This window comes from Tetrao urogallus (assembly GCF_951394365.1).
Source record: "Tetrao urogallus genome assembly, chromosome: 5".
Classification (NCBI taxonomy): Eukaryota; Metazoa; Chordata; class Aves; order Galliformes; family Phasianidae; genus Tetrao; species Tetrao urogallus.
This window is the reverse complement of record NC_136818.1, coordinates 60188503-60207560: the sequence shown is the minus strand read 5'-3', so window position 1 is coordinate 60207560 and position 19058 is coordinate 60188503. Positions and strand designations below refer to the sequence as shown.

At 39.0% G+C, this 19058-nt stretch overlaps 1 protein-coding gene across 1 annotated transcript in view; it reads right to left on the bottom strand.

Annotated features, from left to right (window-relative positions):
- Positions 1-9907, bottom strand: part of WDR11 (WD repeat domain 11) — a gene marked incomplete at both ends in the record, with an annotated part of 32566 nt that extends 22659 nt beyond the window's left edge. The window contains 9 exons of the mRNA XM_079535946.1: positions 207-310; positions 2063-2258; positions 2508-2622; positions 3489-3654; positions 4469-4652; positions 5998-6171; positions 6600-6753; positions 9202-9313; positions 9822-9907. Coding sequence (XP_079392072.1) covers positions 207-310; positions 2063-2258; positions 2508-2622; positions 3489-3654; positions 4469-4652; positions 5998-6171; positions 6600-6753; positions 9202-9313; positions 9822-9907 — 1291 coding nt within the window. The remainder of the gene's footprint in view (positions 1-206; positions 311-2062; positions 2259-2507; positions 2623-3488; positions 3655-4468; positions 4653-5997; positions 6172-6599; positions 6754-9201; positions 9314-9821) is intronic.
- Positions 9908-19058: the final 9151 nt, after the last annotated feature.

Sequence of the window (19058 nt, the reverse complement as noted above, 5' to 3'; positions counted from 1 at the left end):
AGTAAATGAACTTTGAATGTTGGTCTTCAACAGAATAACCTAAAAATTATTAATATTTTCTAACAGATGGGTATTATATTTCTTTTCTTTTAGAATTAGTACTTAATTTACACACAAAATAATTCTAACATATGCAATCTTAAACCAAAATGTACAATGATTCAAAAATCCTAGAACTCAGTAATATTAGTAGAAAATACTCTTACCTATCATGTTGTCTAATGACAGGTCAGGAAGTTTATTTTGGAATGCTCCTACAGGAATTCCACAGAATGAGACTGGGGAATACAAAGGTGATGCACTTGAACTGCTGCAAAAGAAATGAAAACAAACTCCTGATGCAAACTGACCACTTATTGACTCAGGTTCTTAGTTTTGCTTTCTCCACAGGCTGCTCTCTCACTTACTGCTTGCAGAGTATGTTGACAAGACTATACCCAACTCTTACCAGCAGATGATGCAAACAGAAATACACACATCTCAAATTCATGTATCCTTTGCTCTGAAGTGCACCTCATCACTCAGTGGAGGCTTTTCAATGTATTAGAGTTATGCTAAGAAATACAGCTAAGAAACATTGCTAAGCACGTTTGATATTAAAAAACAGATTCCCAAACCTTCTTACATCAATTCCAGATAAAAAAACCTGTAGCTGAAGCAATGCCTTTCATGTAAACAAAAGAAACACAACTGCCTTTGTATACTCAAAGCTGCAACAAAACCATGAGCTAATGGAGGAATACTCCTTAAGTAGCCATTAAAGACCCTGCACCAACTAGAAATATGCACTACTGTTCATTGCAATCACTGAGCCAGATTCCTCCAGGCTCAAAGCTGCTTGTAACATAACATTCTGTTGGATTATACAGCCACAACAAAAATCAATGCTTTAGAAATGAGCCTAGGAATCCAACAAATACATCCCAGCAACGCATAGATCCTATACAGCTATACTAGTTATACACCACAGTGAATCCATCTAATAATATTTTTGGGAATGAGAAGATAAAAATGTTGCAACACTGATGTGCAACAAAAGAAAATGTTAAATATGTTAAGAAAAGTATTTCTGACATTTAAAAGTATATTAAATATTTTTTTAAATAGGGTGATTCAAAAGATTTTGGAAAGGGTCCAGAGGAGGGTGACTAAGATGATCAGGGGGCTGGAGCACCTCCCCTATGAGGACAGGCTGAGGGAGTTGGGCTTGTTCAGCCTGGAGAAGAGAAGGCTGCGGGGTGACCTCATTGCAGCCTATCAATACCTGAAGGGAACCTACACCCAGGAGGGGAGTAAACTCTTCAAAAGGGCTGACAATAGCAGGACTAGGGGAAATGGATCCAAGTTGAAGGAGGGAAGATTTAGGTTGGATGTTAGGGGGAAGTTCTTTATAAGGAGAGTGGTTAGGCCCTGGAACGGGCTGCCCAGGGAGGTTGTGGATGCCCCGTCCTTGGACGTGTTCAAGGCCAGGTTGGACGGGGTCCTGGGCAACCTGATCTAAATGTGGATGTTTGGTGGCCCTGCTAGGCAGGGGGGTTGGAACTACATGATCCTTGAGGTCCCTTCCAACCCGGGTGATTCTGTGATTCTGTGATTAAATAACAACAAGTTATCTATTTTATCTGATAATATATTAAAGGTTTAGTGCAACAGAATAACCCTGATATGTATGAGAGGCTGCTTAAAACCTGAAATTGTAAAGGCTTCATATGTAAAATCATTAATAGTTCACACAGGCATACTCAAGCCACCTACTGTGCATTCACACTGCTTTGTGTCAAACTGACAAATTGCAAATGATTGAAACTAAGGGCTCCAATCCTGAAGAAAATGATACAGTTTGCAGAAAGCCAGATTACAAGAAAAAGTTCCCCTGAAATAATGTGAATATTCATTCCTATCTTTTGTTTCCTCATTCCAAATGTCTCCCTCATCCTTGCATTCATACACATGTATAGCACGTCACACACAGAAGCACACCACCATTACTTTCAGAATATAATTAAATATCACTTGTAAATATATCAGATGGAAACTTCGATCAGAAAAACGAAGTCATTACCTGTTACGCAGATTTTTGCTGGCAATACTGGATTTTAACTCCCAGATCATTACCCTGCCATCACTGACAATGAGAGCTGCAGAATTCTCATTCACTGGGCAGCACACCATACTGAATGGCCGAACTGTTTTTGTTACCCTAATTGCATCACATTGACTTCTTAAATCATAAACCAGCTCCTGAACTGGGTCTGGATCTGTAACATCAACATGCCACAACAAGCAATTAGATCAGAAAACATATAAACATCCACAAAGTAAAAAAATTAAAAATAAATAAAATAAATAAATTTGGTAGAACACAGCCTGAATTTACTGAAGACAAAAAACACTAGGAAAGTTGTAATTCACCACTCTGCACAAGCCATGATGGCTGACACTGATGCTAAAGTACTGAATAAAATGCCTTGAAGTTGATTTCATGCCATTTTTGACACATAACTTACCTGGCTCTTCATTTGGAATTCCAGTTGCAGAGCAGTTAGATCTGCGAACTCTCAAAGTTATACAACCATTTTCATGTAGGCAAAATAAGCCATCACGCTGAAAACAAGGAATTACCTACATAAAGAAAACATATTATATAAGGTTAAGAAAATTTTACCTTCGCAAAAAACTCTTTAACTAAACCTAAAACTCAGAATCAATATGTAAGTCACCAAAAAATTACCATTAAATCATCATTTCAATGAATTTCTGTAGCTACGCTACTTGTAATGAAGGAAAAGTCAACAATCTGTGCTAGGAAAAGGTTAGAGGAAAAAAAAATAATCAGGCAAGAGCACAACAGTGTTTAAGACTGATAAGATTTTAAGTTTGATTTATTAAAACCATTATTACTAAAGAGAAATTTTTAAATCAAATAGTAAAACTACATATGGCATATTCATGTACCAACAGATGGCTTTGAGAACTTCAGTGAGCTGTTTGAATTGTCTGCTGCATTCCTTCTTTAAACTCATATGCAGTCTCTAGTTATCACTTTGTTTTAAAACATTATGTTTTGGTAACAGAGGTGTTCATGATTAAAGATGATCATGAAAATCACTGAAGATGTTCATGAGAATAAAGATGCTTCGATAAGATCTCAGACTAGATGCAGACATCCAGTTAAGCAAAGGCAAGCAAAGGCAAACACCCAAGGAACTAGTATTAAATTCTGTATGAGCAGCTTAACCAGAAGGGAATGAAATGCCTATTCTTCACAGCATTGTTTCCATGCTGGCAGCTTCTGCAGCAACAAAAGGAAGCAGGTTTGCTACAGACACCAGAACACTAAGTTAAACAGCGGTTGGTACAGAGGATACTTCTCCTGATGAATATATTTCTTTTCATCCCCTAGCATTAATCAAAATGCAACAATCAGTAGGTCGTGAACTTATAATTCATTTCAATGATCCATTACAAACCAATCCAATTTTCGTTACCTGTAGGAAAGGCACACCTGTTCTTTCAATTGCAATCACACCCACTGTCTGATTCACTTCCAAGTCAAGAATCAGAATTTCTCTGGGATAGAGTAACAACATGTAGTTCCTTTTGGAAGGCAAGTAGGATAACTGAAGGCAGTCATTGAGTGTCACAGATTCAGCACTGCAAAACATGAAAAATAAACTTTAAATGGCCCAGAAAATGAAAGCAACTTTCTTCAAGTTAGGTGTATAAAATTCAATGAATTGCATGTATGCAAGTCATGCTGAAGAAAATTATTCTTACACTGTGTTCAGTTTGGACATGTTCTTAACTGATTTAATGCCCTTTTTAAGGGTTTTTTGTTTGTTTTGATCACATCTGCCGTACACTAAATCCCCACTATCAGCTTCTGTCTCCAGGACTATAAGCCACCTTGTGTTTGCAGTCACTTTCCCACTCCTCTTCTCCTTATCTGATATAAAATCAATGACAGTCAGAACTTTCATTCAGAGCTCAGGGATGTCAAGGGAGAACAACATCCAGCTTTCTTTAAAGGCTGTATTTGCTTTATATGGCAATAAGTGATTTTTGCAAATAAAAGGATATTTGTCTATATTATAAATAGATGTGACTAAAAAAAACAAATCACACAGTGCAGATATTATATAAAAATATTATATTAAAAAGAAAGATGTTACTAAAACGAGGGACCATTTTTTGAAAGAGGGCATCAACTGAATCTCAATTAAAAAAACAAAGCTGAATAAGCATGAATTAAAAGAAGCCAAGGACCTTCCTCACAGATGCATCTTACTTTCAATGCCATGAAGACAAACAATAGAAATTACGACTGGCCTACATACCCCACAATACACGCATTTTTCTCATATTTGATTAGATTTAGTTAATTAAATTATATTCAGTCTAACAGTAATCTAATACTACTTACTGAACACACAGGCATTAAAAAAAATGTATCCATAAAGAAACCTACCTTGGTTTTTCATTACTGATTAAGATTTTTACTTTATCAAGGGCCTTCTTGGCCCCTGTAGTAGCAGCCAGCCTATGAGAAGGACTGGAATGGGGACTGGAGATGTAAACCTTCTTCCCTGAGCTGGCAGGAGCTTTGGAAGGAGAGAAGTCAGAGATGAACACTATCCCTTCACTGGTAAGCACTGTATGGGGAAAAACAATTATTACAAAATGCAATCTGCAATTTTGTTTTGGCATTTTACTTCAATAAAGTTTTGGTGGAGATAAATGATAATAGCCTAATTAATGCATTAACACAGAACACTCATAATTCTAGACAACACGCACCTTCTACTCAAAGAGCAAAAGATAGCCCACTACCATGAATGAAAATGCATAAAAAGCAATTAATTTCAGAATTAAGTCAGTATTAAAAAAACACAACACTGCGTGGATTAATGGTAGAAATTTCTTGTTTGTCACTCCATATTTGTTCAGTACAGTTATTCTGTCATCAGCTATTGTTTGTTAAGTTTCACAGTGCCAACAGAAAGTAAAGTTGCCCAAAATGGCTGCATAACCATTTGATCTTCTCATTGCTCAAAGAACCATTAACACATGCTATTTGTGTGGCGAGATAAAGATTCAGCTAAACTGTAAAGATGTAGCTAAGGTTTTACTACATGTTTATACTGCAAAGCTCTTTTCCCATGCTGAATGGTACAACAGATATAAAAAAGGAAATCACAGCTACAAATCCTAGAAACTGCAGTTTGTCTCTTAACACATCAGGAGTGATCAAGATAAGCTAAAAATAGTGACTCTTATTTATCTTAGTTTCTTTCCACTAAAACCTGAATTAGCACACACTACATCCCCCTTATCATTTGAATTGTTTCTGAAACTGATACTCACATTCCTCCTCTAACAAAAACTTCTGTTGAAGACACTGTTTAGTTGAGGTCTGCTCTTATCTCACTGAATCCTCTCTCAGCATCCTATTATTTTACAGCCTTTTATATCAGTTCAACAGGGTTCTCTATGCCTGGCTTCCTCTCCATGTTGCATTCCAACTTCTTTATGAAATCACAAAGGATTCTTTTCAGATCTCTATATTTTCTGTTCGTGAGCACTTTTGCCCTCCCCTCTCCCAATTACGATTTATTTTAGACAATCTCATAGAGGCCAAAGACTCGCTGTCATTGTTTAGAGACTTCTTCCTAGCATTAATAACATAATCCCATCTATTCCATTACTTTAATCTCAATTTCTCCATCTACTTTGACATTTTGATCTCACATTTTTCCTGGTCACACCTGCCAACTTCCTTTCTATGTTACTTAGAGCACGCCTTTTTTCCCCTCCCTTACAGCTCCCCTCCAATTTGAACTATATATATATAGTTCAAATATAAGATATATACTATATCTTATAACACAAGTATCCACAATTCTTGACACAATCATACAGACATTTTGGTTTTTTGCTAGCTCCAATTAACTAAAATTACATCTGTCTTTTCTTATTATTTTATACAAACAAACTTACGTGCTAAGTGGGATGGATCAAACGGGTCAAAAGAAAAAGACAGAATATTTTCTGCATAACTTTTCTTCCAAAGTTTGGTGCCCGTGTCTGCATTCCACAGCACAATATAGTTAGGTGGGTGAACTGCAAGCAGTAAATCTCTAGAAGCATCCTGATTCCACAACCACTGCATGTCTGTCAGAAGAAAGAAGGACCAGTAAACACCCAAATTAATTTTCAGAAAAAATCTGTTCTGTTTTAAAACGATTCTTTTTCTGTAATACACTGTGAATGGCAACTTGTTAGTAACAAGATGTACAGAAGTCTTCTGAAAGCATACTTCTCTGTGGTTTTATCGGTCATACCCTTCTATTTTTGTTAAGTGCATTAAGACTATTAACAGTATAGAGAAGAAAACATCTGTTTCCAGGTCCAATACTAACACCACCCCACTGTCAATCTGAGATGGCGCACGGTTCTTTTCATCGCAACTGGCATAGTTCTGTACAACATAAATACAGAGTGATGTTTCAGATTGAAATTCACTGGCTGAACTGAGCGGAGGATATGGACTTGTCCATGCTACTCTGTAAAGCAACTTTCAATCAAACATAATGCATTACCTTGTATTGGTTTTGCATGTTCTTGTATTTCACAGCGGGCTGTTCCTGTTGCCACATCCCACACAATTATTTTACCAGTAGCATCAGCAGAAGCTAAACGTAAAGAATATGGAGAGCCAATATTGTGATGATAATTTTCTTTAGCCCATTTAACCTGAAGACAGAGATGAAAAGTGGCCAAATGAGAAAAACACATACAACAGAGAAATCCAACTTAATATTTTTCAGATTGACGAACAAACAATAATTAACTCACCAAAAAAGCATAGCAATATTTGATAACATCCATTACTGCATCTGCTATCTCTGTGCCATTGAGCATGCCACCACTACTGATTTTCATACACCACTTTCTGGTTTGGGATTGCAAGCTACACTGGCTTGCAGGAAGATGGCAATACACACGTAAATTAGGTATCTTGACATATGAAACATTCTGTCTGCAAGTCTGCATAGATAACACTGAGATAACACAAGGAGATAACACTGACTCCTTCCCTAAATATTCAATCCAGAATTGTTTTGCTACTTGCTGCTGACAGAGAACAAAGATGCAAAAGGAGTAAATAAACCTTAATACTATGCTAATACGAATTCATCTACTACAAAACTGATCTTACAGCTACCTTGTTGTATTTTGTCCCCATAGCTGATGGAGAAAGGGTTAGGTCAAACACAACTCTTTCTGCAGGTATTGAAAAGGTGATTAGGTAATACAGTTGCCTCTGGGCATCACTAATTGCAACAAAAGTTAGAATTATAACTGCACCCAGGGCCCTGTGCTACCCCTGTCAGAGGACCAGGATGCCTTATCAGCCCTGTTCATTAAGACGGAGAAAGAAAAACCAAGGCAGATTTCAATCCACTTTTTTTGCGATGGATCAAAAAATCTTTCCTGTAATTACACTTTCATTTGTAAAAGCACTCCTTCAAGCACTCTTTGCAAAGCTGGAAAAAAAAATAAATAAAAAAGGTATAAACTACTCTGTACAAATTTATCAGTCTCCCAAGAACACAGAATTACCACCCTGACAAACGACGTGGGATATTTTTCAATGCAATTGCTGCCTATTCCAGATGCAGCTGTAACACAGGAAGACTTAAAAGATCAGCAGCTAAACAGACTACACAAAGTTTATGAAACAACTGCTTCTTTCTTTTTTAAGAACAGTGGTGTGTTTTGAAATGTTTCAAAACTGAAGCATGGGGATTTGAGGAAGTAAACTGTTTGCTGGTGTGAACCTCTGCTACAAAGATTTGAACAGTCAGACAAACATAGCAGATCTCTTAGATATCTCCTCCAGTCTATATAAGCTATTAGCAGTTATAAACTCTTAAAAAAATAAATAGAAACAGGACTTGAAGAATATTTCATGCGCATATAAAGATATCTACCAATGATCACAGCTCTCAAATAATCTCTACTTAAAGTGGAAAAGAATTTCTCTTCAGTCTTTTTCTTCACAAATAAGTCAATTTCTTACAGCCTATTTCTGATAATAAGTCACCAAAGAGTGGATGTGAAAAACGCATCTTGTAAGTTACATAGAAACTAATTGGACTACTTAATCTGGTTTCCTATTGAAACAGTTACTCCTCAAATCTGAACGTAACTGAAGTACACTAAAATGCTATCATTTCCTGAGTCAAAAAATATTTTGCTATAACTCATCTGAGCTCAGTGGAAATGTTAAAACACAGACATCATTAAAGCTGCCATATCCATACCGCTTGCATTTTCTGTATTTTTTACACTATCAGAATCGTAGAATCATTAAGGTTGGAAAAAGACCATAAGGTCCAACCATTAACCATGCCAACAAACCGTGTCCCTCAGTGTCATATTTCCACAGTTGTTGAGGGATGGGGTCTCTCCAACCTCCCTAGGCAGCCCATGCCAGTGCCTCATCACTCTAGGAGAGTAGGAGAAATTGCTCCTACTAAACAACCTGAACCTCCTCTGGCATAACTTGAGGCTATCCCCTCTCACCCTGTTGCTGTTAGCTGGGAGCAGAGGCCAACTCCCACCTCATCACAACATCCCTGCAGGGAGATGTAGAGAGCAATAAGTTCTCCCCTGAGTCTCCTCTTTTCTCCAGACTAAACCATTCCAGTTCCCCAAGCTGCTCCTCCAGATCCTTCACAGCTTCAATGCCATTCTCTGGACACACTCCACAGCCTCAATGTCTTTCTTGCAGTGAGGAGCCCAAAATTATCTACACTACAATAGATGTCTTATTCAAGGCTAGCCCAGAAACAACTGAGGCTAAGGGGATGCTTGCCCAAACAAGCTGCCAAAAGGTACGACAGGCTCTGGTTAACTGGTTAATCTTTCATGTGCAAAAAATGAGAAACAACCTCTCCCTACTAAGAGTCAAATATGATTTTATAAATCTAAAAGTCTACTGCCAGCCGCAGTCCCAATTTGAGTATGTGTGGTTTGACAATGACAATTTCAACTGCTTAGAATACGTGATTATGTAAACATATATGCAATAAAATTTCAGTTATTTGAAGTGATTAAACATACATGTCTGTATAGGTACGTACACCATATGTATACCAGAGACAAGTGATACACCTCAAATCACGTGCACCTCACCTTGACAACATTTGCTTTGTGCCTTTCCAGAACCTGCAAGGTCTGGGCAGTATTGGCATCCACCACCAGCACGAGGGAATGGCATCCGTATGCAATCAGACCCTGCCAGCCCCTAGGAAAGCACATCTCATCACCAAACCGGCAACAAACAGAGCAAGCAGCACTTCACATCACAGAATCATAGAACTGTAGAATGGGCTGGGTTGAAAAGGACTAGATTCATCTAGATTCAACCCCTGCTATGTGCAGGTCACCAACCAGCAGCCCAGGCTGCCCAGAGCCATATCCAGCCTGGCACTGAATGCCTCCAGGGATGGGGCATCCACAGCCTCCTTGGGCAACCTGTGCCAGTACCTCACCACCCTCTGTGAGGAAAAAATTCCCTCTAATATCCAACCTAAACCTGCCCTGTCTCAGTTTAAAACCATTCCCCCTTGTCCTATCGCTGTCCACCCTCTTAAACAGCCGTTTCCCCTAACATCAACACAGAGGCGGGTGTTTTGTACCGCCAGGAGGGATCAGCACTGCATCAGTGACCATTCTGCATCGTGGGGCTGGGAAGGGATGAAGCACCGCCTCCCCCGTAGCCCCACACCCGTCCCCGGCCCGGCCCCTCTCACCAATCCGCCGCCCCCCGGTTGGACGCGCTGAGGGCGCCCGTCAGCGTCCGCGCCGACAGCTTGATGTTCACTGTGAAGGGCTGCATGGCGAAGCGGGCAGCACCGATCCCAGCCCCGCTGCCGACAACCTACCGACCGCGGCCCGAGCCGCCGCCGCGGAGCAGGAAGCGCAGCACCGCCCCGCCCGCCGGTCCGCCCCGCCGGGCTCCGCCGCGCCCCGCGCCTCGAGAACGGCAGTTCCGGGCCGCCCCGCCTTTTGGAGAGCATATCCCGACCGTCGGGCCCAGGGCGGGGTTCATAGAATCATACAATGGCCTGGGGTAAAAAGGACCACAATGACCATTTCGTTTCAGCCCCCCCGCTATGTGCAGGGTCACCAACCAGCAGACCAGGCTGCCCAGAGCCACATCCAGCCTGGCCTCGAATGCCTCCAGGGATGGGGCATCCACAGCCTCTTTGGGCAGTGCCTGTTTGCTCTGCAAGGCACCAAGTGCAGAGCACCCAAACATTACAAGCAGTGCAGCTGATACAACAGAAAGAACGGATGCTGTCCAGGGGGTCCTCGACAGGCTTGGAAAGTGGGACCATGGGAACCAATGAGGTTCAACAAGGCCAAAGGCAAGGTGTTGCACTTGGGTCGCGGCAATCCCGGATCCATGACAGACTGGGAGAACTCATTGAGAGCTGCTCTGCCAAGAAGGACATCGAGTTTCTGGTGGATGAAAACCTGGATGTGAGCCACAACTGCATCCTGGGCTGTACCCAACAGAGAGGTGTCAGCAGGGTGAAGGAGGGATTGTCCCCCTCTGGTCTGCCCTCATGAGGCCCCATCTGCAGTCCAGATCTTTAAGGTCCCTTCCAACCCAAGTCATTTCCTGATTTTTATGATTCTACATATATTTTCTATGCCACAGCATCAATAAGAAGGCATGTAGCTCCAAGCAGGTTTCTTGAGTTGTGCTTGATGTGCATTCTGGTTTTTGGGGGGTTATCTCTCTTCAAAATAGAGATTGCTAATAATTGTTTATTTGTTGTTTTTCATAATGGAAAAGATGCCACTAGATGGCCAAAGTTAGCATGATCATAATGCCAGCTTCATGTTTTTGCAGTGCTGGAGCATCACTTTGCCACTGAAAGTGCTATTCCTCTTTTCTTCTCTTTCTTTTTTCTCTTTTTAATCACAGTTCAATTTGTGCAAGCTGGAACTCAAGGAGCAATCTGCAGCTGGTGCCTTTTCCAACTCTCTTCTAGATAAATGGAACAGTAGAATCACAGTACATTGCTGACCACCATTTTCAGCTGAACTTTAACTTTTTATTTCTCAAAATCTTCTCATCTGAAAATGTCTCTGTCAATGTTAAAGCTGATGAATTACTGTTTGGAGATGTAGAGGACTTCTTTGTTCCTTTATCACAGTTTGAAGACAACATGATCTATAGATCCACTCTGCAGAATTCTTAGCAATCATTAATCTCACTAATTTTAGTTATTTTTTCTGAGTTTCTGTACTCATGAAGTAGATATGGGGAATGAGTATGTGAGTGATCATAAGAAACAATAAGGCCAAATGCATCAGATAAAGTGAATAACAAGACCTATGAGCTTTGGGCTCATGTCTCTAAATAATTATGGTGTGAGCTTGAAGCTTGAAAAAGCAGGATTAAGGTAAAGATATATGCACAGTCTCTCTTTTGCATTTCTCTGTTATGTAATAGTGATTACTTAAGAAATAATCCTATGAAATCTCCTGGGACTTCTTTAATTTTCATGGCCTCAAGTTAGAGCTCAAGGAGTTTCTGGGATCCACCAGTAAACCACCATAATTCTAGACCATGTGCTGTTATATTTCATTATTCAAAACCCCATCTGAAATCAGGATATGTAAGTAATTCATATATGCTATTGTGCACAGCTGTATTTGCCTTACAAATTATGTTACTGTTACCTTAGCATTATCATTTCTACTTCATGTATTTAAAGCTTCTTATGTTCTCTCTTATTTAAGTGTCCCTTGTTGAGCTGGGGCTGTCAGTGAAAAATACAAAGCACCAGGCTGCTCTCATCTTTGTCAGGTCTCATGCACAGACCAGGGGGCTTGCACAGCTATATATATATATATATATACTTCATGCATCCACAGCATTGTGCCATACCCTCTGCCAAGAGTTTGTCCACCACATTCAGTGCAGCTCCAGTCTTTGTGGGAGATACTTGGCTGCTGTGAAAGACTGCTGCTATCGCAGCCTGTGGTTGTATGTTCCAGTTCCCAGAAGGTATCAGCAGCTTTAGGTTATTGTTTCAGCTAAAGCATTGTATATTAAATGTCAGTAGAATCCGCTTCTAAAGTTGATCCCTTGATGGTGACAGTAGAAGGCAGCTCTACAGAAACATCATGTGCATATGAAGTGAGAAGAAATGAAAGTTAATAGTAATAAGAGTACAGGAACCATGGAAAAAAAGAACGTATGGTTAACAGGTGAAGGCAGTCACAAGTGTTTCTTCAATAAGGCTTCCTCCTTCAGTGGCTGATTTTCATGCTTTAGACTGCTTTCTCACATGGCATTAAGTTATGGAGAATCAAGTGACCCTTGGTACTTCTACCGCAGTGTGTTACTGTTCAGATGTAGAATTTTAAAGAGTTTATGTAAATGCTTCCCATAAGTACAGTATATTTTTTATCTTTGAAATAGTGCTGAAAAAGCAATATTTATGGGACTGATCAAGGCAACATAGAAGCAAAAATCCTCACAAGACATAAAATCTCCTATTCATCTGCCTGTGGAGTGGAAAGTGACTTGGCTGAAATACTGTATTAACAGGTAAATGCCATGTATGCATATATTTGAGAATCATCCTCTGAAGTGTCCATTTAAAAAAAAAAAAAGATATTGGAATGGACATCTGACCTCTCCCCACCTGGTGGTGAATTAAAATGTATTCCTTCCCCATCCTGTCTGAGCTGTATATGTTGTTTTACACTCTGTGGCATCAGCAGTATGTGTATGTTTTTTCCCTGCAGTAAAAGCAGTGGATAGAAAGTTGAATCTTTTATTTACTGATCATTTTCTAAAATTTTCACATCCTCTATCTTAAAGAAGACTCTCTAAAATGTAATCCTGTTTTCTCAACATGCAGTGGATGTCATACGCACACACAAAAAAAACAGCTGTTATTTGAGTACATTCCCATGCATGCAAGAGACTGTTTGGCTTCAGCCATGTGATAAGCAGACTTCTAAACCTACCCACTATGACAGTATTCCCATACTTGATTTTATTTACCTTTCCATTTCTGACTTTACTCTGTTAAGGACGGAAGACAAACAAAGGGAGGTTTAAAACAAACAAAAAGGAAACCAACCGGGCCTCCAGAGGTTGGCGTGATGTTCTTTCTAGGAGTGCTATCAGCTGGAGAGCTCTCAAGCCTCAGAAGTATGATCTCTGCTCAAGTGGGAATTGCAATGAAATTCAGGACTTAAATCTCTGAAATGTAGGACTTCTACAAGGACACATGGTGTTCTTCTGCACATCATTAAGGTCAACTGAAGTCAATCAATAAACATTGAAAAAAATCTCAGAAAAGATGAACTACTTGAGAAATCCTTTTTTTTTTTCCCTATGATATCAGGAAGGATGAAATATATTCGGTTTGAAGCCAGTTATCTCAGGAAATATTAGCGTAACAGATTTAATGGTTGGCATTCATGCTGGGAGAGAAATCATAGGAATGAGAAACTTTTGCTTCCAACTACTGTTATATGTAACCACCGAGTTTCAAGGCTTACATGTGTGTACTAAAAGCACAGTATCTGTTGTCACCAAAATCCTCATCTTCAAAACCTTAATGCACAGCAGATGTAAGCCTCGGGTGGAGAGATGGAATAGCAATGGACAGAATCATGTTTTCCTGCATGCTGACTGTGCAAGGCTTAGTACAATGAAGTGTTTCTCACACACTTTTAAGAATCAGAAACTAGTTCCATTATGTCTCTTTGGTATTAAGTACAGAAGTGGGAAAGAAAGGAAGCTTGATGGATTTGAGAGGCACCAGTCTGCAGACTGTGCAAATGAAAAGACACTCATATTTTTTCACAAATTATTATCTACTAGAAATTATCAAAACAGAATTTGGTTTATTAAAATAAGTGGCATACATCTCAGAATGCCAGTGCCTCCTACATTCAGTGGGAAGATGATCACTTTTCTTCAGTCCTAGGATGGTTATTCCTCACATCAGCTCTCCTGGGGTTTGTAGGGTGCCTTAATTTTTCAAAGCCAATCAGAGCCACAGTGCTTCTAAGAAGTAACTGATGCATTAAACGAGAGGCAGTGGGGAAGTTCAAAAGAAGAAGGACCCTGAAAATACAATTGGGCGGCACTGATCAACGTGGCTAATTAAGATCTCAGCTGTTACCGACCCAGAGTAAGCTTAAGTCTATCATAAATGTTATTTTCACAGATTAAGTCTTCACCTCTTCTTGAAAGATTTCCTTCACTTTATTTCCTATTCTGCAAACTATTTCTTTTGACAATTATGGAATTTCTCCCATGAGAAGGCCTGATACTCGGTTTTAATACAAATTAAACAATCATTTTTGCACTGACAAGATCAATAGATCTAAAACTGTGAGGCTAAAAAAAATGTTGCTTGCTTATCAATTCTGTTCCATCTTCATCCTTGTATTTTCATGTTCATTCTTTCTTTCCCCTTGGCTACTTTTTGACATACTGGAGAATACAGAAGTTTTTCAAATAATGTATTCTTGGAGATCAATTTTCAAGGATCAAACAGTTCTCTAGCTCCCTATTCTTCACAGAAATTTCAATAAAATATCCATGATTTGAAGAGGGAATCATCTGTCTGAATCACATCGCACACATGCGTGCTTCAGAGAAAAAAACATACAAAAAATGAAATATTTAGCAAGAGTTATACAGTATTAAAGCCACAGGGGATTTGAAATCAGAGTGGTGATATTTACAAAGCATTCTTGATTTTCTTAATGAAAAAATGTCTGACCTATAAACAAATAATTTGTCTAAATTTTTACTTAATGCATTTCTGAGATTTTAATGCCCAAAGCTTCAGACTTGCATTTGAACAGGTAAAGGGCACACTGTAATTATATGGTGGTTTTCTTTTTTTTACTTCTATCTATTGTCTGCTGTCATCATCAGTGTCCATTATCCTCCAAGAAAATGTTTATACATAGCAAATATTCCATCTGCAGCTCTGTCCCTAATATCCACAACAGTTGCTTTCTAGGTGGGTCAGCACTGAAATTCTGTTTATCAAAGAGTAAACATTGATTGTTTCATTTACAAGCTTAGGATTGCTCTTAGTTCCTTTTAAAGGATTTCTCAATCATTTATCTGGGTTAGGAAAAGTTGTATATTACTGCCAAAAATAAGACTTCTCACACATATGATAATTACATGCAGTTGTACCCAGTATACCCAGATGTATATCCATTTCCTATTCACCAAGATTGTGGAAATAGGAAATCTTAAATTCCAGAAGATTATAGGTCTTCTGATTTTCCAGGATGCAGAACAGCTTACTGGCACACAAAATCCAATGAATAGGATACATGCAGATAATTTGCATGGCCAACAGCCACGATTTCTTTCCTAATTTTAAACCAGCTCTGAAATATCATTTTCTGTTTTGTAATTCTTTCTAAATTAATTTAAACACAAGTAATCTCAAGGGCTTAATTTTTACATGGTACTGACAAGCATTGTGCTACAATTTACTGAGAGATAATTGCTCATTTACAGGAAGAAAAAAAAAAACACACAAAACAAAACACAGCAAACATAAAAAAAAAAAAAACAAAAAAAAAAAAAACAAAAAAAAAACCTTCAGAGATTCCTTCCCCTGCCATGATACCACATTTCTTCACTTCTTTTCTTTATTTTTCATGTTTTCAGAACTTGGAAGGCTTCATTATGTGACTCAAAATGAATTTTTTTTTTCAATGGATGAGACTAATTATGGTGGCACTGTAAATATTTACATTGTTCTAGCCTTCTTCCTATCCTTACTTATGCATTAAATGTCAGAGAGCAGTTTAGCAATTATTGTGGCAAGATTAGAAATTACACGAGGTTGTGGCAGGGAGGGATAAAGAGAGAACCAAATAGAAACCTGATTATATCAGATATTACCACTGGGATCACATAATTAAGCACATTCCTCATTCAATTAGGAAGCTCAATGAAAAGTATGTTATTGCTAGTCAGCAACACTTTTTACCAATTTTCATGTTGATTTCATCAGTCCTCAGAAGAGCTACCAGGCAAAATGAGTTCTTACAGCTTTGATTAGCTGGAAAACAATCTGATTTATAATTTTTTCAATATCTGTTCGGTGAGTGAGTGGCTCAGGATCCTCAGCATACAAAAAGATTCAGCAATACCTATCCTAAGAAACCTGCTTTAGCACGATGGTTGGACGAGGTGGTCTCCAAAGATCCCTTCTAACCCTTACAGCTCTGTGATGATGTGACTCAGTAATAGGCAATTGAATATTGTGGCAGTGCAACTGAATAAGTTGCATATAGATCACAAAGTACCAATAGGCATGTGAGTGGGAAAGGGGAGTTTCTTTGCTAGGAGCTGTGAATGCTACCCATTGGCTATGCTTTTAAATTACAAAAGCGAGTCCTCACTAGTCAAAAGCCAGTGGTACCTTGGACAACAAAAAGTTTGCCTTTGGTTAATTGTGTTTAATTGGTCCTGCTTAAATGAGGATAGGAAAATAAGAATCTGTAGAAGGGATCAACAGTGGTTACTATTTGCTTTAAAAAAAAAACAACCACCAAACACAGAATTAGTTAATCTTATAACTTCAATGAAAAAGAATACTTCTGTGCTGTACTGCATATTAGCATTCCTCATCACACATTTTCTAGGTGCTGATTGCGCTCTAGTTAAAGCTTGCAGGATCTTGACTATTTATGAAGGTTTCTAGTGATAGATCAAGGGGGAATAGTTTTAAAATGTGACAGGGGAGGTTTAGGTTAGATATTAGGAGGAAGTTTTTCCTCACACAGGGTGGTGAGGCACTGGAACAGGTTGCCCAAGGAGGCTGTGGATGCCCCATCCCTGGAGGCATTCAGTGTCAGGCTGGATGTGGCTCTGGGCAGCCTGGGCTGCTGGTTGGTGACCCTGCACACAGCAGGAGGGTTGAAACCAGGTGATCATTGTGGTCCTTCTCAATGCAGGCCATTCTATGATTCTATGATCACAGGCAGATAATAAGCTCATCTAGAGCAGCCAACAAAGTGGTGACACAAGGAAGAAAGTGTGAGGCTCTTACATCCCAGTCTGCTGCCCTAAAACATGTTCTCTCACCTGAAAGGGTTCACAACCAGCAGGCAGCTGCTCAACAAAAACTCCTCATTAACTCACGCACTGTGGCAATCTTATCAACTCTTCCTTGAAAATTACTGTTTAGCTGTGAGTAACCCAGTTATCTCCCATAAAAGTCCTTGTAACACAAAAACCACTTGCAGCTACTGGAATACAAAGCACATCTGTCAAAAGAAAATCCTCATTAATAAAGTATGAGAATTCTGGCTCTTTTACAAAGCCTTAATGTGACACAAACCCCTTCTCACCACTTGTGATAATTTTGCCTTTGAAAAGAATGAAGTTTTCTAATGCGAGCTCACATCAGTGGATTTATTGCAAGGATGAATTCGATCCCTTCTTTTCTCATAGCGGCAATGAAGAAAGCAAGTGCAAAAGTTGTCTGAGACACTAAGAAGTCAGCAGGCTCTTCCAACTCTTGTTTTTTTCACTTTCCATTGCAGTGGAGGCAAGGCACAGACTGGGCTTTGAGCAGCCCTGTGTGCACATTTGGCCAGTCTCTCTCAGCACAAAAGGATGATACCTGGAAATAGTGTTTGATTCATCTGCTGTTGACGTACTGAAACACCAGCCTGCCTGTAAGCATTTATCATATTAAGTAACCTCCACAGCATCACTACAGAAGAAGCGTGACAGCAAGGAAATCAATTGTTTCAGTGAAAACTTTTTGCCTTGTCAAGAGTGTTCCCAAATTTCCACAACAGCAATTGCTGTGAAACTTGAGGCATTTACATTTTTAATTTTCCCTTGCCACAACTGTTCTAATGAACCAATATTACAGTGGCAGTGATGGGCACAGATAGATAATGGAACCAATTACTAAGATGGCATGAGTTAAGATTTAAAATGTGGATTTAATTTTGGAAAACAAGCACAATATAAAAAAATCTGCCCTGCAGCTTTTTTGAATATAACTGACTGCACTCACAAGATGAATTTTATTTTCCCCTCACTTGCAGGAAAGTGAATTTTGCCAGCATATTTCCATGCAGTCCTCTGCCCTATTTACTGTAGCCTTCTCCAAAGGCCATTGCTCATGCGTTTACAACTCCCATCCATCTCTTTGATGAAACAATGGAGTTTTTCTGTTTCTACATATTTTGATCCACTTGCCACTGTAGGAATATATTTTCAAAGCTCTGTGCAAAAGGTTTGCAAAGACTTTGGGAGTTTTGATTGTACCACCTGGAGTCCTCAAAGGCAGTACCATCTGCTAATTAACAAATAACTCAGTGTATTAAAAATCTATCCCCGTAAGCTTTTGGTTGAGAAAAGAAACACTTTGGTAACTAGATTTGCTTTTCAGTATGATTGCCCGCATGCTTTTACATGGTAGGTGTTTTCTAATAGTCAAAGAGTAGGGGAAAAAAGGACCAGAAATAGGAAAGAAAGCAGAAATCAAAAAAGAACAGATAAAGGACTGAAGAGTAGGATTCCAGTCACGTTCAGTAAGGACAAATCAAAGGCTTCTAGAAAGCTAGGGCAAAAGTCTGTATTGTCCTCTCCCTGCTCTGTTTTACTCATACAATCAGCCAAAGCTGACTGTTTTTCTGTATAATCAGCGTAAATCATTTGGGGAAAAGTCCTGCTTTGTGATCTGGCCATCTGTTACTATTTCTCAATATCTTACCATTAAAAAATTTGGACATCAATCTTTTCTTTGTCAACTTTAAATACATATTCTGTTTATATATTTTCTAACACATACTGCAAAATATTCCGTTGTTATTCATGATTTTTAGTTTATTGACCATGTTCCATATGTAATTTTTTAATTAAAGTTCCTTTTAACTCAGTCTTTAAAATAGTTGCTTTTTAAGGAGTAGGTAGTAGATTCCCCACATTTCTACTGTTCTTAGCT